This window comes from Dendrobates tinctorius, unplaced genomic scaffold (assembly GCF_039654945.1).
Source record: "Dendrobates tinctorius isolate UK_male_01 unplaced genomic scaffold, ASM3965494v1 ptg000155l, whole genome shotgun sequence".
NCBI classification, from domain to species: Eukaryota; Metazoa; Chordata; class Amphibia; order Anura; family Dendrobatidae; genus Dendrobates; species Dendrobates tinctorius.
The window spans coordinates 22,837,865-22,864,926 of NW_027361822.1; the positions used below are offsets into that span (position 1 = coordinate 22,837,865).

General features: G+C 46.8%; 1 protein-coding gene across 1 annotated transcript in view; it reads left to right on the forward strand.

Annotated features, from left to right (window-relative positions):
- Positions 1 to 25,264, forward strand: part of LOC141051102 (oocyte zinc finger protein XlCOF8.4-like) — a 55,009-nt gene extending 29,745 nt beyond the window's left edge. Inside the window, exon 7 of the mRNA XM_073547980.1 lies at positions 24,702 to 25,264. Coding sequence (XP_073404081.1) covers positions 24,702 to 25,249 — 548 coding nt within the window. The 3' untranslated portion in view covers positions 25,250 to 25,264. The remainder of the gene's footprint in view (positions 1 to 24,701) is intronic.
- Positions 25,265 to 27,062: the final 1,798 nt, after the last annotated feature.

Below are 27,062 nucleotides of genomic sequence, written 5' to 3' on the forward strand. Positions count from 1 at the left end.
GCCTGTCTCTTGTGTGAAGTTTTCTTTCACCACCTTTCTGACTTGGACTGAGGTTCTATATTAGTTGCTGTGGATAAAACAAATCACTTCATGATTTTTCTTCCCTTATATACACATATATATATATATATATATATATATATATATATATATATATATATATATATATACATACACTCACTGGCCACTTTATTAGGTACACCATGCTAGTAACGGGTTGGACCCCCTTTTGCCTTCAGAACTGCCTCAATTCTTCGTGGCAGAGATTCAACAAGGTGCTGGAAGCATTCCTCAGAGATTTTGGACCATATTGACATGATGGCATCACACAGTTGGCGCAGATTTGTCGGCTGCACATCCCTGATGCGAATCTCCCGTTCCACCACATCCCAAAGATGCTCTATTGGATTGAGATCTGGTGACTGAGGAGGCCATTTGAGTACAGTGAACTCATTGTCATGTTCAAGAAACCAATCTGAGATGATTCGAGCTTTATGACATGGCGCATTATCCTGCTGAAAGTAGCCATCAGATGTTGGGTACATTGTGGTCATAAAGGGATGGACATGGTCAGCAACAATACTCAGGTAGGCTGTGGCGTTGCAACGATGCTCAATTGGTACCAAGGGGCCCAAAGAGTGCCAAGAAAAAATTCCCCACACCATGACACCACCACCACCAGCCTGAACCGTTGATACAAGGCTGGATGGATCCATGCTTTCATGTTGTTTACGCCAAATTCTGACCCTACCATCCGAATGTCGCAGCAGAAATCGAGACTCATCAGACCAGGCAACGTTTTTCCAATCTTCTACTGTCCAATTTCGATGAGCTTGTGCAAATTGTAGCCTCAGTTTCCTGTTCTTAGCTGAGAGGAGTGGTATCCAGTGTGGTCTTCTGCTGCTGTAGCCCATCTGCCTCAAAGTTCGACGCACTGTGCGTTCAGAGATGCTCTTCTGCCTACCTTGGTTGTAACGGGTGGCAATTTGAGTCACTGTTGCCTTTCTATCAGCTCGAGCCAGTATGCCCATTCTCCTCTGACCTCTGGCATCAACTAGGCATTTCCGCCCACAGAACTGCCGCTCACTGGATTTTTTTTCTTTTTCGGACCATTCTCTGTAAACCCTAGAGATGGTTGTGCGTGAAAATCCCAGTAGATCAGCAGTTTCTGAAATACTCAGACCAGCCCTTCTGGCACCAACAATCATGCCACGTTCAAAGGCACTCAAATCACCTTTCTTCCCCATACTGATGCTCGGTTTGAACTGCAGGAGATTGTCTTGACCATGTCTACATGCCTAAATGCACTGAGTTGCCGCCATGTGATTGGCTGATTAGAAATTAAGTCTTAACACACAGTTGGACAGGTGTACCTAATAAAGTGGCCAGTGAGTGTGTGTATATGTATATATATATATATATATATATATATATATATATATATATATATATATATATATATATATATATATATGGCACGACCGATGGTATGTGCATTTATTGAGGCCATTTTCATCAATAGGGGGGTAAAAACTTCCTCTCGTATTAGGAGTGATGTGCAAAGATGATGGACACTGACTGTCGTGTTCCTACCTCTGAAGACGCCAATCACGTTGTGTGTATTATGTCTTGTGTCTTTGTATGTATATTGTGTCATGTGAAGTATGTTGTACTGTAATATGGTTCTGCGTTGTGTATAGTATTCGATAAGCATAGGGCAAGACATAGTTTAGGGCTTAGGACATTGAATAGGTAGTATAAGATAGGTGAGACTAATTCGTGATGTTAGGCCTCACACCTATAAGATGGTTGTTTGGGTCGGGTCTAGCCAATAGTGTTAGGGCAAGTGACTGCTTCCTGTAAATAGTTAGTTGGGTGTTTACAGTGTAAAGCAAGCAGTGCTGCCAATGTTAGACTGAGTTGAGGGCTAGTGAGGACTTGAGTTACTGACAAGGCACAGTGGCCTTCCGAAACGGTGTGCTTTGATAGGACGACGCGTCACGAGAAACCCTGAGCTTCAAAAACGCCGAAGGTAACAGACCTAAGCATGACTGATATTGTGGAACAAGTAGGGGTCCCAAGTGGTAGATCCAGGGTGCCAATAGTAAAAGAAATAGGATGCGGAGCCACTGAGCAAGTAGAGAATCTTGCTGATCAGGACTGTGGCGACAAGCTAGGTTGTGACAAAGTAGTGCAAAATATTATGCTTCAACGGACCTGGCGTAGAATACAGAGGAATGATACTGTGTGAATGAAAATGCTTCTTACTGTAAAACAAACGCCCATAAAACTCTGTGCCCACTATTCCTTGTACATTCCCGTTCAGTAAAGACTGTGTTTTGGAATGAGAGTTTCCTTTACTGAACTGTGGAACCTATGGTCTTGACCAGCCAGCACCACCGGCTACAATCGGGCTGCACAAGCGCGAGGCCCTCGGAGCACCAATTCACACACCCAGTCAGGACCCACTCTTTCATATAGCGTACCAGGGCGTGAAAGGAAGAGATAAGTGCCTTGCCCACGGCTACTGCCCCGCGCCCGTTACACTTGCCGTAGACGGCAGGATTGAATCTTGCATGTGCGAGGACCATGCAATGTGAGATGGACTTGTCCATCGTGGGTGTGACAAAAACAAAATGGCTTGCCCATTTAAGAGACTGGGAGCACAGCCAGAAGACCCAGCGCAGTGCACAGGATATTGGGGACGGGGACCATGGAAGGACAGGGAGGCGCTGCCAAGTAGCTGCAGCGATGAGCTTATCGGTATCCCTGTCGGGAGGAGGAAGGGCTAACTCACAGGTATGCCGGAATTAGTGTTACAATGGCCTTTCCCAGCCAGCACCACCATCGCTAGACACTCACAGCATCAACTCACACACCCAGGTAGGACCCACTCTTTCATGTTGCACGCTGGGGCATGAAAAGTGGAGACAAATGCCTCACTGGCAGCTACCGCCCTAGGCCATGCTACAGATGATTTATGCTTTTCTACCAGATGGTGTGATGATGAACCCAGCATTATTAATGGCAGGAGAGATTACCTGCCAGACAGTAGTTGTATTTTTCTTTAGTTTCAATAGTGGTTCAACTCCTGAATTGAGGCCTAGGGATTTATTGATTTAGAATAGACGTCAGTGGGCTTTGGGGCGTGTAATGTATAAACATCCCAATGCTGTGCCCATTTATCCATATCCTAAAGGTTATTTTCTATTAGTTTTTCAGCAATCCAGGGCTTCTGTCCTACAGGGCTCCTTGTGGTATTGTAACCTAGTCTATGCCAGGGTTTAGTTCACCATCCTTTTATTTGGACTCCCATGACAGCACCACGAGAGAAGGGATCTGCCCTTCGGGAACAGGAAACCTACAGATACAAAAAGGGTGGCACCTCTCCCACGCATCAGTTGGTTTCCTGTTCCTGAGGGGACGGGATCCTGCAGATGACCGGATCCCAGGCCGGCCGGCCGGTGCAGGTAGCGAGGGGGTCTCCTACCTCGGCCTGGTGCGGAGCTCCTGGAAGACGCCACGGTGGCCCAGGATGGGTGGCACGGCGGTGGCGTAGACAACAGGGAGCGGCGTCCGGAGGAGGTCCGTCTCCATAAGCAGACCGCGCCGGTGAGTATACCCCCTGGGACTCCCAACTCCAGCGGCGCGATCGCGGTGGTCGGGGGGGGGGGGGGGCGCCGGCGCGGCTGCAGAGCGTTGGGGCCGGGGAGCGCTCCATAGTGCAGTGCCCGGGCGTCCCGCGTGACTTCCGGTCACATCGGAGTCGCGGTGACGTCAGGGGGCGGAGCCTCGGGGCGCTTCCGGGTCGGCGGTGCCACTGCGCAGGCGTGGAGACCCGAGATGGCGGCGCCCATTGGGAGGACGCCGGTAAGCGCCGGTTCCCCTGCCGAAAGCGGCGCCAGCTGGGGAGGGGGGCCCTATTGGGGGGGGGCGTGGCAGGAGGATATCTGCTGTCCGGAGGAGGGGTATATAGGCAGGACCCTAGATGGGTGCCTTGCCTTGGCCACATTATTGCAAGCCAGTAATGGAGAGCGAGCAGCAGCAATAGCGGCAACAGCGACAATCTTCACTGCCGCCCCTGGATGACCTTAGACAGGTCAAGCAGAAGAAGAAAGAGGCCCGTGACAGTAAGGAGCTTCCGGGACGAAGTGACCAGTCATAAGAGCTCCGCTAGGCGGACAGGAGCATCGACTGAGAAAAATTCCCCTCATTCTCCGGTACTTGATTGTGGCACTGGTAAGTGATCTTCGTGAATGTTCACTCAGTGACGGGGCCTCCTTCTGTGTTTTATTCTAGGGGAAGAAAGCTACGAGTAAAACCAGACACAGGGAATGTGCACTCTGTGCATGCCCGTTACCAGATTCATGCCCCAAAAAGTTATGTCCCCCCTGTATCCAGCAGACAGTGGCGGAGGAATCGCCCGCAGTAGAGGCGTGTTTAAGGGATATAGTAAGGGCAGAGATGAAGGAAACCCTAAGATCCCTGTCCCAACCAGAGAGTGTAAGGGGTGAGGACCCGGTGGAGTCGGATTCCTCGACAGAGTGGAGGAGAAGTAAAGGCTCCCATATTTCATCTCCCTCGTCCTCCTCCAGAAGAAGAGGACTCTGGTCGGTTTTGCCTGCCGCTCGACCGAGTAGACAAACTGGTAAAAGCGGTCAGAGGAACAATGGAGGTGGAGGAGCCGAAGCCTCAATTATCCATGCAGGATGTGATGTTCGGGGGGCTGGAGCAGAGGAAGCGTAGGGTCTTCCCACTAAACGAAAAGATCCAGGATCTCATCCGCAGAAAGTGGAAAAAGCCAGATAAAAGAGGGTCGCTACCACCAGCCCTCAAGCGGAGATATCCCTTTGACGACACAGCAATGAATACTTGGGACAAGGCCCCCAAATTAGATGCAGCTATTGCGAAAGCACCGAAAAAATCCTCGCTACCCTTTGAGGAAATGGGGTCCCTTAAAGATCCTCTAGACAGGAAGGCAGATACCTTCCTTAAAAATACCTGGGAGATGGCAGCCGGTTCCTTAAGACCAGCAGTAGCATCGACTTGCACGACCAGGTCCATGATGGTCTGGTTGGACCAGTTAGAGTCGCAGTTAAAACAGGGAACATCTAGACAGGCAATCCTGGGGGCCCTTACAATAAACTAGGATGGCGTAGCCTTCCTAGTGGATGCCTCGGCTGATGCAGTCAGAATGGCCGCCAGGGCAGCAGGACTCTCTCTAATGCGGCTCGGAGAGCCCTGTGGCTGAAGTGCTGGCCGGGAGATATTCAGTCCAGGGCGAAACTCTGTACTATCCCGTGTGAGGGGGAATATTTATTCGGAGCAGTCCTGGACGAATTACTGGAGAAGGCTGGGGATGATAAAAAGAAATTCCCAAACCTTTGGTCCGCATCTTACCGTCGTCCGTTTAATAGGAGGAGATTCGGTCAAGGGAGAAGACGTAACCCTTCACCTAATAGAGACCGTCCCAGATGAGAGGATAGAAGGAGAAGAGGTACGGGCTTCATGTTCAGACGCTCGTCGAGAGAGCGTAAAAGACAAAACCAATGACTAGCAATTCCCGTGGGGGGTAGACTGTCATCCTTCCTCCCAGCATGGCTACAGGTCACCAATAGTGACTGGGTGCGGAATGTGATATCCACCGGACTCAGGTTGGAGTTCACTCAAGTCCCACGGGATACCTTTAAACCAACACCCTTAAGGTCTTCACCCTTCGAGCAAGCGGCTTTAGAAGCAGAGGTCTTGAACCTGTGTCTGAAAAACGTTCTGATAGAGGTTCCAGAGTCTGAGAGAGGAAGAGGATTCTACTCTCCCTTATTCCTAATCCAAAAGCCGGATAAAACATTCAGAACGATTATTAATTTACATTTCCTTAATGAATTTTTGGTTAAACGCACCTTTAAAATGGAATCCATTAGTTCTACTATAAAGATGCTGTTTGAAGGGTGTTTTATGGCGGTAGTGGACTTAAAAGACGCATACTATCATGTGCCCATCCACGCAGACTTCCAGCAGTTCCTGAGAGTGGCGGTATCAATAGACGGTATAATCCGTCATTATCAATATAGAGCCCTTCCCTTTGGTCTCTCAGCAGCGCCCGGTTATTTACAAAAATAGTGGCCGAGGTTATGGCTCATTTACGGGAAGTTGACATCTTAGTTATCCCATACTTGGATGATTTTTTGATTGTGGGAAATTCAGTGGACCATTGTCTATCTCAGATTAAAAAAGCTAAGTCCAGATTAGAGAACCTCGGATGGATTATAAATTACGAAAAGTCCCGATTTCAGCCCTTAACGGTCCAGAAGTTTCTAGGCTTGCTGTTAAATTCAGAAACCCAGCAGTGTCTGTTACCCGTATATAAATTACAGCAGATAGAGCACCAGGTTCTTCGGGCAATCGATAGACCCTCCATGACCCTCAGGCAGGCCATGTCCCTGTTAGGCTCCCTAACCTCATGTATCCCAGCGGTCAAGTGGGCACAATTCCACACTAGGGCCCTTCAGAATTACGTCCTGGTTAATAGCAGAACCTTAGAAGGCTTCTTGCAGGGTCAGGTATTGCTAAGCCCCTCAACTATTACATCTCTTAGGTGTGGCTCGATGTCGGAAATTTAGCCTCGAGGGTGCCCTGGGTGGTACAGATAACCCGCGTAATAACCACAGACGCTAGTCCTTGGGGTTTGGGGGCCCATATGGGGGACATAGTGGTACAGGGACAGTGGAACTCCGATGCTGAGATCTCATCTAACCAGAGGGAGCTGCTGGCGATTGAATTGGCCATTAAAAAACTCATTATGTATCCTACAGGGCCATCATGTGAGGATACTTTCGGACAACCAGGTAGCGGTAGCCTATGTCAACCACCAAGGTGGAACCCGCTCCAACGCCCTGATGCGGATAACGGAACGTCTCCTTCAGATAGCAGAGAAAAATTTTCTATCTTTAACCGCGCTCCACATCAGCGGAAAAGACAACGTGAAGGCAGACTTTCTAAGCCGCAGGGCCCTAAGGCAGGGAGAATGTAGATGTCTGAGTTTAAGGCCCAATCAGATTGTCCGCAAATGGGGTCGACCGGAGGTGGACCTCTTTGCCACCAAGGAAAACAGAAAGGAAAAAACTTTCTGTTCCCTAAATCCCAGGGAAAATCCACTGGCAGTGGACGCCCTCCTAATAAAATGGGACTTTTCGCTGGCTTACGCCTTTCCGCCTTTGAACCTTCTACCTCTGGTAGTGAGGAAGATCAGGGAAGACGGGGCAAGAGTCATATTGATTTCCCCCTTCTGGCCCAGAAGGACCTGGTTTGCATGGTTGAGGACCATGTCAGTAGGCGATCCTTGGGTACTGCCGAACCTTCCAGATCTCCTCTACCAAGGGCCAGTCAACCATCCACAAGTAGTGGGACTCCGTTTGACGGCATGGTGTTTGAGAGGACACTATTGAGGGATAGAGGGTTCTCAGAAAATGTAATCAATACACTCCTAAAAAGTAGGAAACAAACCACCACAGGTATATATGCTAGAACCTGGAAGCGATTCCAGTCCACCTGTGAGTTTAATATCAGGGATGGAATACTTGTAAAACAGATCCTAGAATTCCTCCAGAGGGGTCTCGAGTTGGGCCTTTCCACTAGCACATTGAAAGTGCAAGTTTCAGCTTTAGGGGCCCTATTTGCATGCGACATTGCCAGTAACCATTGGGTAGCGAGATTCATTAAGGCAGTTACCAGATCAAGACCCATACTCAAAGATAGGTGTATGCCTTGGGACTTAAATTTAGTCCTGACAGCCATGACAGAGAAACCGTTTGAACCTCTGGATTCTGCTTCACTAAAGATGATATCACTTAAGACAGCCTTTTTGGTAGCAATAACATCTGCACGTAGAATAGGCGACATACAGACACTTTCCAGATTACATCCATACACAGAATTCTTACAGGATAGAGTAATCCTAAGGCCAGACCCGGCATACCTTCCCAAGGTAGCATCTCATTTTCATAGGACACAAGAGATAGTTCTGCCTTCCTTCCTCCCTAATCCAACCAATCCTAAAGAACAAAGACTTCAGACTCTAGATGTTAAGAGATGCCTACTTAAATATTTAGCAGCCACAGATCCTTGGAGGAAGGAGAACGCATTATTTTTATCCTTCCAAGGTCCCAGGAAAGGGTATAGAGTGTCAAAGCGCACGTTAGCAAGGTGGATTAGGGAGGCTATCTCTCTTGCCTACACAGCAGGTGGCGGTCCGGCTCCACAGAACCTGAGGGCGCATTCTACTCGTGCCATGGCATCATCCTGGGCAGAGAGATCGGGAGTATCAATTGACCAGATATGTCATCTCCTTCTACCTTTTTTAACCACTATCGGTTAGACATGGGTGCCTCCTCAGATCTCACCTTCAGGCTAAGGGTGCTGCAGGCTGTAGTCCCTCCCTAATTTAGTTTACATCTCTGTAATTCTCTCGTGGTGCTGTCATGGGAGTCCGAATAAAGTATTAAGTTACGTAACGGTATTTTTCGGAAGCCCATGACAGCACCCTTAGTTCCCTCCCTTGTTCACGTAGAAGGGTGCACCCCTTTAGAGGATTGTTTTTGCAAGTTCACCTTATGTGGGAGATGGTTTAAAGAATTGTAAATGGGAATGTGGACAGAGCAGGCGACATTGCCGGACACACATCAGGGGATTAACTGACCGGACTGAACACCTGTAACACAGTAATAAGTGTGGATTGTGCAGACGCCACTTCGGAGCTGTAACTGGCAGGGTTGGAGGACAGGGGAAATACGAGAGACAGTGGAGCCACAGGCCTAATTGGAGCACGGTTAAAAATCAGTAGTGGTACGACTGTGTAGGCAGCAGGAGACTTTGCCATCCACACAGCAGGGGATCAGCTGACATTACTGAACCCCACTGAGACACGGGAGCAAGTATCTCTTTCCGTGTGGACGGCACTTCCGAACTACAACTGGCTGTGTTGAAGCCCAGGAAATAGGAGGGTGTAGGCAGAGGCCTACTGTATTTTGAATGAGGTGACAGCAGGAGAGACTGCCATCCACACAGCAGGGGATCAGCTGACGTTACTGAACCCCACTGAGACACGGGAGCAAGTATCTCTTTCCGTGTGGACGGCACTTCCGAACTACAACTGGCTGTGTTGAAGCCCAGGAAATAGGAGGGTGTAGGCAGAGGCCTACTGTCTTTGTAATGCGGAGACAGCAGGAGAGACTGCCATCTCCACAGCAGGGGATCAGCTGGCAATGATGAACCCCACTAACACTTGAACGAATGTGTTTGGCTCTGTGGAGACGACACTTCTGAACACCAACTGACGCTGTTGGAGCCCAGGATTAGGCGAGGAGCAGGCTGTGGCCTACTGGATTTTGGCACGTGAAGGCAGCAGGAGACTTGCCATCTCCACAGCAGGGGAACAGCTGGCAATGCTGAACCCCACTAACACTCTAACGAAGGTGTTTGGCTCTGTGGAGACGACACTTCTGAACACCAACTGACGCTGTTGGAGCCCAGGATTAGGCGAGGAGCAGGCTGTGGCCTACTGGATTTTGGCAGGTGAAGGCAGCAGGAGACTTGCCATCTCCACAGCAGGGGAACAGCTGGCAGTGCTGAACCCCACTAACACTCTAACGAATGTGTTTGGCTCTGTGGAGACGACACTTCTGAACACCAACTGACGCTGTTGGAGCCCAGGATTAGGCGAGGAGCAGGCTGGGGCCTACTGGATTTTGGCACGTGAAGGCAGCAGGAGACTTGCCATCTCCACAGCAGGGGAACAGCTGGCAGTGCTGAACCCCACTAACACTCTAACGAATGTGTTTGGCTCTGTGGAGACGACACTTCTGAACACCAACTGACGCTGTTGGAGCCCAGGATTAGGCGAGGAGCAGGCTGGGGCCTACTGGATTTTGGCAGGTGAAGGCAGCAGGAGACTTGCCATCTCCACAGCAGGGGAACAGCTGGCAGTGCTGAACCCCACTAACACTCTAACGAAGGTGTTTGGCTCTGTGGAGACGACACTTCTGAACACCAACTGACGCTGTTGGAGCCCAGGATTAGGCGAGGAGCAGGCTGGGGCCTACTGGATTTTGGCAGGTGAAGGCAGCAGGAGACTTGCCATCTCCACAGCAGGGGAACAGCTGGCAGTGCTGAACCCCACTAACACTCTAACGAAGGTGTTTGGCTCTGTGGAGACGACACTTCTGAACACCAACTGACGCTGTTGGAGCCCAGGATTAGGCGAGGAGCAGGCTGGGGCCTACTGGATTTTGGCAGGTGAAGGCAGCAGGAGACTTGCCATCTCCACAGCAGGGGAACAGCTGGCAGTGCTGAACCCCACTAACACTCTAACGAATGTGTTTGGCTCTGTGGAGACGACACTTCTGAACACCAACTGAAGCTGTTGGAGCCCAGGATTACGCATGCCGCATGCAGAGGCCAATGGGCAGCGGTTTTTATGGAGGTTGTGGACTACTACTGATTCTAACCATGCTCCACTTAGGCCTCTGGCTCCACTGTCTCTACTATTTACCCTGGCCTCCAACCCCGCCAGCTACATCTCTGAAGTGGCGTCAGCACAATCTACACTTGTTCCTGCGTTACTGGTGCTCAGTCCCGTCAGTTGATCCCCTGATGTTTGTCCGGCAAGTTCGCCAGCTCTGTCCTCATTCCCACTACTGGTTATGGGAATGTGGACAGAGCAGGAGACCTTGCCGGACACACATCAGGGGATAAACTGATGGGACTGAGCCACAGGAACAAGTGTAGATTGTGCTGACGCCACTTCAGAGATGTAGATGGCGGGGTTGGAGGTCAGGGGAAATAGTAGAGACAGTGGAGCCAGAGACCTAAGTTGGGCACGGTTAAAAATCAGTAGTGGTTTGAATGTTGATGGAGCTGGTGACTTTGCCGTCCACACAGCAGGGGATCAGCTGGCATTACTGAACCCCACTAACACAGGAGCTAGTGTGTTTCTCTGTGCAGACGACACATCTGAGCGACAACTGGCTGTGTTGAAGCAAAGGGATTATAGTTCAGGTGGTAGAAAAATGAACACACCAGCAGACCTGGATACAGTTGCCAACCACTAATTTAGTCTGTAAGAGGAATGGCAAAGTCTTTGGAGATCCAGGCCTTGTTCATTTTCAGAAAAGTCAGCCGGTCAACATTATCGGAAGATAGTCGCGTGCGACGGTCTGTTAGTACACCACCTGCGGCACTAAAGACACGTTCCGATAATACACTGGCAGCAGGGCAAGCCAGCACCTCCAATGCATATTGGCTAAGCTCTGGCCATGTATCCAGCTTAGAGACCCAAAACTTGAAGGGGGAAGAGCCATCTGGGAGTACAGCGACAGGGCAAGACATGTAGTCTGACACCATCTGACGGAAGCGTTGCCTCCTGCTGACTCGAGGCGTCGCTGATGGTGTAGACAATTGTGGTGGACACACAAAACTTTGCCACATTTGGGCCATAGTGGTCTTGCCTTGTGCTGCGGCGCTGCCTCTGCTCCCTCTTTGTGCAGAGTTTCCTCCACTGCCTCGACGCACAGAGCTGCTTTGTAAAGCACTAGCAACAATGCTGTCGGGTGGAATGGAAAACATTATGGACTGCACCAGTGACTCTTCATACTCCCGCATTTTACGCTCCCGGTTCAACGTTGGTATGAGCCTTTGTACGCTGTCCCGGTAGCGAGGATCTAGGAGGGTGTACACCCAATAATCAGCCGAGACGAGAATGTGGGCGATGCGGCGGTCGTTTCTCAGGCACTGCAGCATGAAATCAACCATGTGCTGCAGACTCCCAACTGCCAAAGAACCGCTGTCCCCTGTTTGAGGCGTGACCTCGGCCTGCTCTGCATCACCCCACCCTCGCTGTACATACTGAGTAGAGGTTTGTGTACCTCCCTCCTCTGGAGAGATGTCTTCCTCCTCCATCGACTCCTCCTCATCCTCCTCACAAAGTGTCCCCTGCCTAGGCCTTTGTGAGGAAACACGTAGCGCAGACTGTCCAGAAGCAGATGGCATTTGGGACTCCTCATCCTCCACCTCTTCTGAAACCTCATCCCTTAGTGCTTGCAGTGTTTGTTGAAGCAGGCAGATAAGGGGGACAGTCATGCTGACTAGTGCATCATCTGCACTCGCCATCCGCGTGGATTCATCGAAGGCACGCAAAACGAGGCAGATGTCCTTCATAGAGGCCCACTCAATGGTGCTGAAGTGTGAACGGCGCACAGTGCGACTTGTTTGCGCCTGATGCAGCTGGTACTCCATGACTGCTGCCTGCTGCTCACACAACCGCTCCAACATATGTAACGTTGAATTCCACCGGGTGGGTAGGTCACATATGATGCGATGTTCCGGAAGGCCAAATCGTCGCTGCAGAGCAGCGAGGCGCGATCTTGCCGTGCTGGAACGTCGCAAGTGAGCGCACTCTATGCGGACCTTGTGCAACAGTGCAGCAAGATCCGGATAGTCCCTCAGAAAGCTCTGCACGACCAAGTTAAGAACATGTGCCAGACATGGGATGTGTGTGAGGTTGCCTAGGCCAAGAGCTGCCACCAGATTTCGGCCATTGTCACACACTACCAAGCCCGGCTGGAGATTCGCTGGCCCAAACCACACATCGCTCTCCAGCTTGATAGCATTCCAGAGCTCCTGCGCTGTGTGGCTTCGATTCCCCAAAGAAATTAATTTAAGTAAAGCCTGTTGACGTTTGGCCACGGCTGTGCTCATATCGGTCGTAACAGGCTCCTGCTCTGCTGTTTCTGAGGAACTTGAGTAGGAGGAGGAGTCTATGTGTACAGACTGGAGTCCTGCAATCCGTGGCGTTGGAAGAACACGTACAGCTCCACTCTCCAGATCCGTACCCGGCTCCACAACATTGACCCAGTGGGCAGTGAGGGAAAGGTATCGTCCCTGTCCATGGTTACTGGTCCACGCATCGGTGGTCAGGTGGACCTTGCTACTAACGGCGTTTAGTAGCGCATGTTTTATTTTGCCCTCAACATGTTTCTGCAGGGCAGGGACGGCTCGCCTGCTGAAATAAAAGCGGCTGGGCACGTTGTATTGGGGGACTGCCAATGCCATTAAGTCCCGGAAGGTGTCAGTGTCCACCAGCCTGAATGACAGCATTTCAACTGCCAGAAGTTTGGCAATGCCAGCATTCAGAGACTGTGCTCGGGGATGGTTTGCCGAGTAAGGGCGCCTTTTATCCCATGCCTGTGCTACCGATGGCTGTGATGGATGGGAACGTGCTGCTATGGGTGTAATCTGACAGGGTCTCCGGACAACAGTGGCAGAGGTTCTTCCTTGGCGATCCTGTGAGGAAGCCGAACCAGCAGTGTGTGAGCTGGAGGAAGAGGGCCCAACACGAACTGAAGAGGTGGTAGGTGGTGCTGTACGTTGGCCTACGTCTTCAGGGTGTCTCTGCAACTCCAACTCGTGCTTGGTGCGCACATGTTTCCACATATTTGTGGTATTGAGGTTGCTGACATTTCTCCCTCTTTTGACTCTCTGATGACACAGCTTGCATTTGACAAAGCAAATGTCATCTGCAACTGTGTCAAAAAAGGACCACGCACTGCAACTCTTGTGAGCGCCCGGTTTGCCTTTGGAAGGAGGAATGCTCCTAACGGGTGCCGAAGTGGAGGGTACAGGCAACCAAGTCTTCCCCCTCCCTCTGCCTCCTGTTTTGGCCGGTAGGGGAATCTCTTCCTCCGAGCTGCTCCCACCACCTTCCTGTTGCTTACGCCATGATGGGTCAAGGACCTCATCATCTTCCCTCCCCTCTTCAAACAGCTGCTTCTCCGGGGTTGTCTCGCCAGCACCGTACGCACCAGAAAGTGGCAACTGAGTCTCGTCATCATCTGATGCGTACTGAGGTGTGCTGACCATAGGCACTGGCCCACTCGCCTCTTCAGATTCAGAGGGACAAAGAAGTTGCGCATCACTGCATACTCCCTCTTCTTCACATTCAGGAATGCTGCTTGGCTGGCCCCCTCTTTCCAAGCCAACAGATTCCGAGAACAGAAGTAGAGACTGTGATGGCTCCTGTCCATGTCTCTCTGACTGCCTGGGCACTTTGGCAGGTGGTGAAGAGACAGATGGTTGCTCTTCGGTGCTCTGACCCTGAGAGGATGCGGAAGTAATTGAAGTCGATGCGTTAGCTGCCATTCATCCGACAACGGCTTCAATTTGTTCCTCCCGCAGCAGTGGGGTACGTTGAGGTCCTACAAAGCTGCGCATAAAGGACTGTTGCCTGCTAAAACTGGGGGATGCTGATCCACTGGTGCCCGCAGCAGGCCCAGAATCCCCACGTCCTCTACCTGTAGAATCCCCACGTCCTCTCCCTGCAGAATCCCCACGTCCTCTCCCTGCTGAAACTCCACGCCCACGCGCCTTACTCCCTGCCTTCTTCATCTTGCAAGACTGCTTAAGATAGGCAAAAAAGTACAAAGGGGGGCCTTAGTGTGCTTATTCCTGAACAGCTGGTTACAGGTACAAGAAACACTAATTTTATGAAGTGTGTGTGTGTGTGGACTAGACTTTAATAGGAGCTGATGTGGCCTACACAAGTTCCAAATGTAGTGTTTGGTGAACTTTTTTTGTGGTTTCTTTGTTGGAAACAAACTCAAAGTATGTGAACAAAGAATTGAAACTGATAGTATCACCAACGTTTTGGAGCTATTACAATGCAGGCAGGTAACCTACAATGCAAAAGATGAGGCTCCAAAAAAATTGGGTAATACTAATCTGGCTGCGCCGGCAGGGCACAAGCCAGAAAAAAAGGCTCCTCTATCTACTCCTATATAGTGTTTGCAACCAACCAATGTTGATGGATACGGATGGATGCACACTAATAGGAGAAGAAAAAATGAGCTGCACTCAAAGACAAATATGTGTGAGGCAGTGACGCACGTTGAGCGTCCTACAACCAGACGTAGCTGCAGGACACTCTACTCAGCGTGAGCTGCACTCACACACAGTCAGAGACCTCTCAGACAGCCGTCAACAGTGCAGCTAAGTGGGCACTGGCACTGACAGGCTGCAGAAAGGCTCCGCTGTGTACTCCTTTATAGTGTTTGCAACCACCGTAGATGGAGACGGATGGATGCACACTAATAGAAGAAAAAATGAGCTGCACTCAAATAAAAATGTGTGAGGCACTGACGCACGCTGAGCGTCCTACAGCCAGACGTAGCTGCAGGACACACTACTCAGCGTGAGCTGCACTCACACACAGTCAGAGACCTCTCAGACAGCCGTGAACAGTGCAGCAAAGTGGACACTAGCACTGAAAGGCTGCAGAAAGGCTCCGCTGTCTACTACTAGTGTTTGCAACCAACGTATATGGATACGGATGGAAGCACACTAGATTGAAATTATGTAAAAAATGCAGCTCAAAAAATAAAAGATGTATGAGGCAGCAGTGATCACACTGGGTGGCCTACAGCCTGACGTGGCTGCAGGACCCACTCCACAGCGTGAGCTGCACTCACACAGCCCTTGCAGACAGCTGTGAACACTGCTGCTAGGGCAAAGAAGGCTACAGTGGTGGTTTATGTAGCCTGGGTAAAGCACTAGATGTTTGGTGGAATCGCTATTTCTAACTGTCCCTCACAGTCTTCTACAGCAGCCTGTCCCTAACTGAATTCACAGCAGAGTGACCAGAAATGGCGGCTGCGGTGGCTTTTATAGTGCATCATGACATCATTTCGGCAGCCAATCACAGCCATGCCAATAGTTAACATGCCTACATGCCTAACAGGATGTGCCCACACTTCGGAGGATTCCCATTGGCTTAATCAAAGCAAGCAGGCTCATAGCATGATGGGAACTTCCTATTCCGATTCCGGAATCCGATATGACAAAAGTATCGGAATTAAGTATCGGAATTCCGATACCGCTAATATCGGCCGATACCCGATACTTGCGGTATCGGAATGCTCAACACTAGTCGGCACTATTCGGCCCCTGTCCTTAAGACTGTCTTCCTCCACAGCCCCACTCTCCATGCACTTTCCTGCTGTATCCATCCTCAGCCCCGCTCTGCTGCTTCGTGATTGGTTGGAGATACACACACATTCAGATTTATATAGAGAGATTTACATTTATCCTTCGGTGGTAATTTGAAGGGTGTAGTTGAGTGGCCTTTTAACCTCTTAGTGATACTGTCCCCGTATAGGTCAAGAAAGGACTACCTATTGATTTTCGGTCCTGAGGGACTACCTAAAAATCAAATTACTGGTAGGTCTAATTCTCATTTTTGGGATCTACTGAGTGGATTTGGGACTTTGTTTTCTGCATTCTAACATGCTGTAAAAGAGGTGCTAATGGTGGTGGCTGTACTTTATATGGGGAAAACTTGGTGACAGATTCCGTTAAATACATAGAGGTCTAATATTTTTATAAGAACCCCAGAGTATTTCTCTTTTTTGCACTTTTGTTTTTTGCTTGTCTCCTTACCAGACCCAAAACTTTTTTTCTTACTGGACAAGTTGTAGTTTTTGTTTTTTTTATAACATCATTTTTATTGATTTTTTTGAACATAGCATCGGTAGGATAACGTAGCATAGGATAGGATATAGCATCAGCAATGACACTGTACATTACCAAAAGTACATACCGTATATACTTGAGTATAAGTCGATCCGAGTATAAGTCGACCCCCCCTAAATTTGCCTCAAAAACCTGGGAAAACTTATTGACTCGAGTATAAGTCTAGGGTGGGAATTGCCGAAGATACTGGTAAATTTAATGCTGCACAACATACAGTATGCCCCCAAAATGCTGCACAGTGAATGCTGGCCCAAATAATGCTGCACAACATACAGTATGCCCCCAAAATGCTGCACAGTGAATGATGGCCCAAATAATGCTGCACAACATACAGTATGCCCCGAAAATGCTGCACAGTGATTGGTGGCCCAAATAACGCGGCACAACATATGCCCCCATAAATGCTGCACAGAGAATGGTGGCCCAAATAACGTAATGCTGCCCCCAAAGTGATAGGATTACCAGTAATCCTATCATGTTGTTGCTGCCGCTGCCCCTGCTGGAATTTAAAAAAAAAAAAAAAAACACTATATCCTCACCTACGTTGATGACAGCTGCTCCTGAGCGTCGCCGGCTCTTCAGTGACTCAGACAGAGGCCGCGTGCTTTCCACGTCATCGCGCCCCCTGCACGTCACTGCCGGAGGACGAGAGAGAGCGGCGCGCAGAGATCATCGCCCGCCGCCAGGACGCTGCAGGGGACCGCAGACGAACATCGGGGACCGCGGAGATGACGGGGACCAGGTAAGTTGGCTCCGTGACCCGAATATAAGTCGAGGGGGGTCTTTTTCAGCCCCAAAAGGGGGCTGAAAAACTCGACTTATACTCGAGTATATACGGTATACAAATCTTACTTGTCAGACTACAGGTCTGCATAACTTTTTAAAATAGTATATAGATACATAGATAGATCTCCGTCAATGCCTTGTATCTCAAATTTTGGGGAAACGGTAAGAGAAAGAAAAGACAGACTACATAGAAGGGTAATAGGGCAAGGAAGAGAATCTCTTTTACTGTATTTTGCATTGTCAAGAGTGTCGTTCTACGGTAATACAACATACTGTATATCTTTAATAGACATTATACATCTGGAATAGTTCTCAAGACCCTTAACGTCTCGCTCAGATCCTCCAGACAGTACCATTCCGTGTGGTGGAAGGGACTAATCATTCTCGATATTTCGTGAGGGCTATAGTGGAAACCAATGACCATTTTCCACAGCGGAAATACTTTCCCTGCAGATTTTTCTTTACTCCTTTCCGTCTCTATTAATTCAATTCCCAGTAAGTGTTTCATCTGGGCTATTATCACCATCGATGGGGTGCTTGGTTTAAGCCATTTGCCAAATAAACCATGTAAGGCTACAACTAAGAATGTGTGGATGTTTTTAGGGATCTTTCCTTTAACTCCTGTGGGTTGTGTCTCCAGGGGTCTTAACTGGTGAAATAACAGTTTGTGGTGTTTGTGGGAGATGGATTCCCCAGCACAATCAAACCTGCTCCCCTACCTTTTTCTAGTACTCTTTAGCTGCCCTGCATTCCCACACCCCGTGTCAGAGATTTGTTGAAGGCGTTCCGCACTTAGGGCATGCTGTAAATCTCGTCAGGGAATCTAGGAGAGGATGTGATATTGAAACCATATAATGCTGTATGCATGAGCTTAAAATAAGTTTCCCTCCATCTTTCACATAAAATGGATTTTTTACCCTGATCTCACCCCTGTTGAATTGCCTCTGCGATATCCTTATCCCTGGTCCATTTCTCTCAAGTCTTAAACAGCTTGTTCTGCTTTAGCTGCAGGAATTTATGTCTTACAGTGTTGTATATTGAGGATATGCTAGCATTCTGAGTGCTCATACCCACTCTGTTATCTAGAATATGTAGTTCCACTTCATTAACCAGCCTACGAAGTCTAGATAAGCAGAAAGAATGGACCTGCATGACCTGTAGGAAGTGTCTGCTTTCTATATGGAATTTGTCCATGATTTCTTGTGGGCTCAGCCATCGTTTAACCTCTGTATGCATAATATCCTCTGCTTTCTTCATGTTATCGCCTGCTTGTCCTATCGCTCTTTTGATTTCTGTTCCCTGGGGAAATTCCTGGTGACCAAATAGTGGCATATGTTTAGAGATCTGGAAGGAAATCTTCTCTAATCTTCCCTTCATCTCTAAACTCCTGGAACGCTGGTCCACTCCCGTCTTATCCGCTATCTCTTTGACAACTCTCTTCTCGACCCTCTCCAATCCGGTTTCCGCTCTTTACACTCTACTGAAACTGCCCTCACTAAAGTCTCTAATGATCTACTGACAGCTAAATCAAATGGTCACTACTCCATGCTAATTCTCTTGGATCTCTCTGCAGCTTTCGACACTGTGGATCATCAGCTCCTCCTCACTATGCTCCGTTCCATTGGCCTCAAGGACACCATTCTCTCCTGGTTCTCCTATCTCTCTGACCGCTCCTTTACTGTATCTTTTGCTGGCTCCTCCTCCTCTCATCTTCCCCTTACTGTTGGGGTTCCTCAAGGATCAGTCCTAGGCCCCCTCCTCTTCTCTTTGTACACTGCCCCTATTGGTAAAACAATCAGTAGATTTGGTTTCCAATACCATCTCTATGCTGATGACACCCAAATATATGCTTCTTCTCTTGACATCATGCCTGCCTTTCTAGAAAACACCAGCAATTGTCTAAACGCTGTGTCTAACATCATGTCCTCACTATATCTGAAACTGAACCTGTCAAAGACTGAACTCCTTGTGTTTCCTCCCGCTACTAATGTACCTATACCCGACATTGCCATTTCCGTGTGTGGCTCCACTATTACTCCCCAGAAACATGCCCGCTGCCTTGGGGTCATACTTGACTCCGAGCTTTCCTTTGTCCCCCACATACGATCACTGGCTCGCTCTTGTTATCTGCACCTCAAAAAAATTTCTAGAATTCGACCTTTTCTTACTTTTGACTCCGCAAAAACTCTTACTGTTTCTCTTATTCATTCTCGGCTCGACTATTGTAACTCTCTTCTAATCGGTCTCCCCCCTCCAATCTGTCTTGAATGCTGCTGCCAGGATCATATTCCTCGCCAGTCGTTACACCGATGCCTCTACCTTGTGCCAGTCATTACACTGGCTACCCGTCCACTCCAGAATCCAGTACAAACTTATTACCCTCACCCACAAAGCACTCCATGGCTCAGCACCACCCTACATCTCCTCCCTTGTTTCAGTATACCATCCTACCCGCGCCCTCCATTCTGCTGATGACCTGAGGTTAGCATCTACAATAATCAGAACCTCCCACTCCCGTCTCCAAGACCATACACTTGCTGCGCCAATTCTTTGGAATGCACTTTCCAGGTCAATACGATTAGTCCCCAATCCCCACAATTTTAAGCGTGCCCTGAAAACTCATTTATTCAGACTGGCCTACCGCCTCAACACATTAACCTAATCTATCCCTGTGTGGCACAGCCAAAAGTTTTTACCATAACCAGGTTCCCCGCATCGTGTTCCCACATGCTTTATGCATCCATTAGCCCTCTGTGTCTGTACTGTTAAGCACTTAACATTATGGCTGGTCCATACAATCGGGGCAACTGGTACCACCCACCTTTCGTGTCTCCCTTTTTTTTTTCCTCACAGATTGTAAGCTTGCGAGCAGGGCCATCATTCCTCTTGGTATTTGTTATGATCTATGTGATTATTGTTATGCTGTAATGTCTATTGTCTGTACAAGTCCCCTCTGAAATGTAAAGTGCTGCGGAATATGTCGGCGCTATAGAAATAAAATGTATTATTATTATTTATTATTATTATAAGGGAAGGCCGAATGCCTTCCTTACTATCTTCTAGCATACAATAGTATCCTGAAGCAATAGGGAGGATTTTACATTTTGCGGGAGTTTGTCCTGTTTTGTATGTAACAGGGCATTTAATTCCCACGGCGCCGCCAGCTGTCTTTCCAATTGGGTATTAGAGTAGCAGTTAGTCTCCTGTAGCCAATCTATCACATGTCTAAAAAGACTTGCTATGTTGTAGGCTCTCACATTCGGAAAATTGATCCCACCTTCACTCTTAGTTAGCATCAGTTTTCCCAATGCGATTCTGGGCCTTTTACCCGCCCATATAAAATGGGTTAAAGCTCTATTTATTTTGTTTATATCTAGATGTTTGAGTATCAGGGGTAATGTCTGTAATGGGTATAGTAGACTGGCAAAGCTGATCATTTTAATTAAATGGCATCTTCCCAGAAGAGATAGCGGTAGATTCTGCCATCTCCGAAGTTTTCCTAGCATTTTTTCGATGAGAGGTGTATAATTTAGTGAATATAGGTGTGCCGGGAGCCTGCCTATCTTAATTCCCAGGTAGGTGATATGTGTCTTTGCAATATGTAGTTCTAAACCTAGTTTCTTCCATTGTTCTGCAGGCGTTTTGTTCCCCAATTCCAAGAGGTCGCTCTTGGCGATATTGACCTTATAGCCCGAGTACTCACTGAATTTCTGGATAAACTGAAAGATATTTCCTAATTAATTGTTCTAGTGGCCGGGACATAAACAAGATGACATCATCTGCAAATAATGCTATTTTAGTGCTGTCAGCACCCACCCTGATTCCCTCAAATAAGTCTGACTATTCCATATACCGAGCAAAGGGTTCTAGTGCCAAGTTGAACAGTAGTGGTGACATCGGGCACCCCTGTCTGGTCCTTTTATATAAATGAAATGGCTCAGAAAGGAAGCCTGGTGTGTATTCTAGCTGTCGGGTACCTATACACCCCCTCCAGGTATAGTCTAAAATTGCCCTTTATGTTGAACGAGTCCAGAATTGCTCCCAGCCAGTCCCAGCTAACATTATCAAAAGCTTTTTCTGCATCCACAGCCAGCAAGGCCAGTTTCTCTCCCGACTGGCTGTGGCAACCCACTCCGTCCAACACAGTTAGTATCTTTCGTATGTTTTTCACCGCCACCCTACCCTTAACGAATCCCCCTTGTGCATGTTTCACCAGTTGGGATAATACTGCTGCCAGTCTGTCCACCATTATTATTGACATAATCTTCTGGTCTACATCAATAAGGGAAATGGGTCTACAAGAGCTGGCCTCCAGGGGATCCTTGCCTGGTTTGGGTATGACTTTAATATGTGTTTCTTTAGATCTTTCTGGTATGACCCCTGTTAAGAGAATGGTGTTGTAATAGTTTGTTAGCAGTGGAGAGATATGTTCCCTGAGGACCCTATAAAACTCCCCGCCAAATCCATCTGGGCCTGGTGCTTTCCCATTTTGAAGATGACTTATGGCTTGTCTCACTTCTCCTTCTGTTATTTCTGCATTAATTGCATCTTGTTGTTCTTGTGTTAGTTTTGGAAGAGTGACTTGTTGGAGGAATTTTTTACCTTCTGCCAAATTAGTATGTGAGCGTTTATAACATTCTTTGTAAAAGTTTTGTAGTGTTTCATTGATTTTCCTGGGGTCGGAGGTTATATTTCCCTGGCCATATCGTAATCTACCTATTGGATTCGCCTGCAGTCTCCCTTTTGCCAGTCTTGCCAGCAATTTCCCCATTCTGTTTCCATATCTCAGCAATTAAGTCTCCTGCCTAGAGCGGAACATCTGCCCCTTCCTATCAATCCAGGTTTCAAACTCTTGTTTGGCCAGCTTCCATTGTTCCCTGTTTTGAGTTGTGGGACTCTGCAAGAACTCTGTATATAGATTTCTAAGCTTCGCACTAGAATCTGAGTATTTTTCCGCTACTCTTTTCTTGAGTGAGGCCACAAACATCATAATTTTGCTTCTTAGTACCGCTTTTGCCGTATTCCAATACAAAGCGTGTTGGTTTGCATGTTCCTTGTTGTCCCATTCAAATTTCTCCCACCAGCCCCGTAGTTTGTCATTAAATCCCTCATCTTTTGTAAGATAAGCTGGAAATTTCCATATCACGTATTCAGGGGAATTTGTAGTTATATTCCGCGCTGCTGCAAGAAAGTATTCCAGGAGATCAATGTCAAAGATTCACAGTGGTTTATTCTACGCGTTTTGGGGGTCTCATGCCCCCTTCATCAGGAAATACCACATAGTAAGTACAGGCATCACATGTGTATATATAGTTGAGACAAGACGCTGAGGTTCAAAAAAACGAGCGCCAACAGATCAGATGACACAGTGTCAAAGTTCATAGTCGCTACAGGGTTAACAGTTCACATGTCTTGTACCACATAAAAATGTACAATAAAACAATTAATAACTGAGGACATAAATGGTGTATTCATTTATAGGAGACAAATTCAATTAACAGCAAAAGAAAAAGAGAAAAAAAAAAAAGAGAGAAAGTGAAAAAATGCCGACTTTCACTGAGTGGATTAGAACTCATACTAAACTGAACCTTCAAGCGTGGAAGCAGATGCCTTACACCTGGACTAACCGATGGAACAGGGAAAGCTTCCTTATTTATGGAAAGTCCAATGAAATCTTTATATTAGATGTGAAAAATAAATAAAATTATATTTTATTAGTTTCTATTAAAATAAAATAAAAAATATATTTCCCAAAAGAGATATATGCCATAAGAATTGTCTGAGAAAAATTATACGGAAACATGTAAAAATAATCTATATAAAACTACAGCCAACACACAGTGTTACTGCTATGTAGCAGAGTCAAGGACAATTAACCATTTCAATTGTCCTAAAGTTAAAACAGGTCTGGTGGGTAGAAAGAAAGAAAGAAGAAGTTGAGTTCTTGTCCACTCAGTGAAAGTCGGCATTTTTTTACTTTCTTTTTTTTTTTCACTTTTTCTTTTGCTGTTAATTGAATTTGTCTCCTATAAATGAATACACCATTTATGTCCTCAGTTATTAATTGTTTTATTGTACATTTTTATGTGGTACAAGCCATGTGATCTGTTAACCCTGTAGCGACTATGAACTTTGACACTGTGTCATCTGATCTGTTGGCGCTCGTTTTTTTGAACCTCAGCGTCTTGTCTCAACTATATATACATGTGATGCCTGTACTTACTATGTGGTATTTCCTGATGAAGGGGGCATGAGACCCCCGAAACGCGTAGAATAAACCACTGTGAATCTTTGACATTGATCTCCTGGAATACTTTCTTGCAGCAGCGCGGAATATAACTACAAATTCCCCTGAATACGTGATTTCTTCTGGTCGTTGAGGACCTGTGGATCTGCAGCAGCCGCCAGACTATATGCTTTCTCTTACCCTAATCAGGTGAGCAAATTTCTTAGTGTAATCTCTCTCTGTAACACAGATAAGACCCTATTGCGCTTTTGTGTCTCCTTTTCTCTGCAATGGAAATTTCCATATGTAATGTGCTCCTTTTATCTGGTTATCCACCAATTCCATACCTACCGGAGCATAGTCAGATATGACCAGGTCGACAAGTTGTTGTTTTGAATGACATCATTCCTTTTACCTCATAACAGTGTTCCCCCAACTCCAGTCCTCAAGAACCACCAACAGGTCATGTTTTCAGGATTTCCTTAATATTGCCCAGGTGACAATTGCATCACCTGGTCAGGCAAGAATTCCACCACCTGAGCTATACTAAGGAAATCCTGAAGATATGACCTGTTGGTGGCTCTTGAGGACTGGAGTTGGATCACTGCCATATAATGTGCTTAAAAGCAGGGAAAAAGTTCTAGGTGAACGAAATGTTGAAAAAATACAATGCTGCCATTGTCTTTTGGGTTTTGCTTTTATGGAGTTAATTTTGTGGTGAAAATGGACGGAGACATAATTGTACATATCAGTCTCATTACAGCAATATTAGACATTTATATATATATATATATATATATATATATATATATATATATATATATATATATATATATATATTTTTTTTTTTTTCTGTTAAGTGATGAAAATGAATTTGGAATATTATTCCAGACCCATTTACCTATCAAGTAAGTTTTCATTAGTATCATTTTGGCCCACAAAACATTTTTTTTGCTGGTGTATTATTCCAGTATAATCTAATTAGATCTAATGTTTGATTTGTCAATTCGTTTTGTGTTCATAATGTGCAATTTCTATCTATATTTTAAAAATGGTATACAAATATATTTTTAAGGATATTTTATTCAAAAATAATACTCTTTGTTCTTGGCAGATGACTGTACCAGGAGTGAGGGACAAGTGACATCTGCAATTTTTAAATCAGATCTAACTGAAGTGACAGCCATTACTCCAGATATATCATCATCCCTTCACATTCACAGCAAAGATCTATCATCTGATTCTTTTAAACCGGTCCAAACGTCTGATTCACAGACTATTATGGAAAATAAAAGACACATTCAAAATCAAACTGCTCTTAAAGCACAGATGTCATTATCAAGTGCAGAAATTAGAAATGATTTTTCCCTCAAAATGTCTTTAGTTACCCATAAACAAATTCACACAGAGAGATTTTCTTGTTCACAGTGTGGAAAATATTTTAACCAGAAATCTGAGTTTGTTAGACATGAGAGGGTTCACACAGGGAAGAAGCCATATTCATGTTCAGACTGTGGCAAATGTTTTAATCAGAAATCGCATTTAGTTGGCCATCAGGGGAAGAGTCTTGAGGAGATCATTTGCATATTCCCATTGCCTTCTGGGATAAGTGAAGAGTCTCCGCGAGCTCAACGATCACTGGGTTTTGGCCGTTGCAGCTGAAAAGAGGAAATCGGAAAACCAGGGGAAGAGTCTTGAGGAGATCATTTGCATATTCCCAGTGCCTTCTGGGATAAGTGAAGAGTCTCTGCGAGCTCAACGATCACTGGGTTTTGGCCGTTGCAGCTGAAAAGAGGAAATTGGCTCATCTTTCATCGTTTTTAAGAAATCTCAAGATGGAAGAGGCCAGGAGCCATTTGGTGAGCTGCATTTCTTGCTACATGTTCACAGATTTACCAGTGGAAAAGCCAAACTTCACATGCCACAAATGCAAGCTTGTGTCCCTGTTGGAGGAAAAGTTGCAAAATCTCGAAGAGAGGTTAGCTACGTTGAAGATCATTAAGGAAGGTGAAGAGTTCTTGGACAGAGCACAATTATCTCTTCATGTTACAGAAAGAGAAGAAATTCGAAGTGCACCTGAAGAAACAGAGGAATGGAGACATGTGACCCAGAGAAGCAGGAGGATCAGGAGGCAGTCAGCACCCATACTGCTCAGGAACCAGTACCAGGCTCTCACGCAGGAAAACGATGAAGAAATACATCAGGATAAGACTTTGCCAACAAACAGCAACCTTGTACGCCCTCAGAGTCCTCCTGGATGGAGAAAGAAAAATGTTGTGAAGAAGAAACGGAGAGTGGTGGTCATGGGGGATTCCCTGCTGAGAGGAACAGAGGCCGCTATCTGCAGACCGGATATAACTACAAGAGAAATGTGCTGTCTTCCAGGTGCAAAAATTAAAGATGTGTCTGACAGGATATCAGGACTCTTCAGACCTACAGATGACTACCCATTCCTGCTACTACATGTGGGGACAAATGACACCGCAAGAAACGACCTGGAAACCATCTGCAGAGACTTTGAAGACTTAGGCAAGAAAGTGAAAGAACTGGGAGCGCAGGTGGTCTTCTCTTCCATCCTCCCAGTGGATGGCCATGGAACAAGGAGGTGGAATAAGATTCTGCAGGTGAACAACTGGCTACGTCGATGGTGCCGTCAGCAACGATTTGGATTTCTGGATCACGGAGTGAACTACTTATACGATGGACTACTTGCTAGAGATGGGGTGCACCTTACGAAGACTGGAAAGCATGTATTTGGAAGTCGCCTTGCTACACTTGTAAGGAGAGCTTTAAACTAGAACAACATGGGAAGGGAAGCAAAAGACCAGAAAAAGCCATACACCTGACAAATGCTATTGAGAACTCTGCTATTAGAAGTGGAAAGGAAGAACAAAGACGAAAGAATCTAATTAATAAAAATATTGGAGAAAGAGAAACCAATCACAAACTAAAATGTTTCTATACTAATGCACAAAGCATGGGCAACAAACAAGGAGAATTGGAACTACTAACACAGGAACAGAAATATGATGTAATTGGAATCACTGAAACTTGGTGGGACAATACACATGATTGGAATACAAGACTAGAAGGATACAACTTATTTGCAAGAAACAGACTTGATAAACGAGGAGGGGGTGTCGCATTGTATGTTCGAAACGCGTATATCTGCACAGAGATTGAAGCTTCAGAGACTGGGAGTTCTGTGGAAACTGTTTGGGTAAGAATACAAGGACAGAACAATGGAAAGGACACCATTGTAGGCATTTACTACAGGCCGCCTGAGCAAGCCGAAGATATAGATGAACTCTTTATGCATCAGATGGCCAAGTTCTCCAAAAAATATGACATAGTTGTCATGGGAGATTTCAACTATCCAGACATTTGTTGGGAATCTCTCTCAGGCAAAACTAACAGGTCAAGGAAATTCTTATCCTCTCTTGCTGACAACTTTATCTTCCAAAAGGTAAGGGAG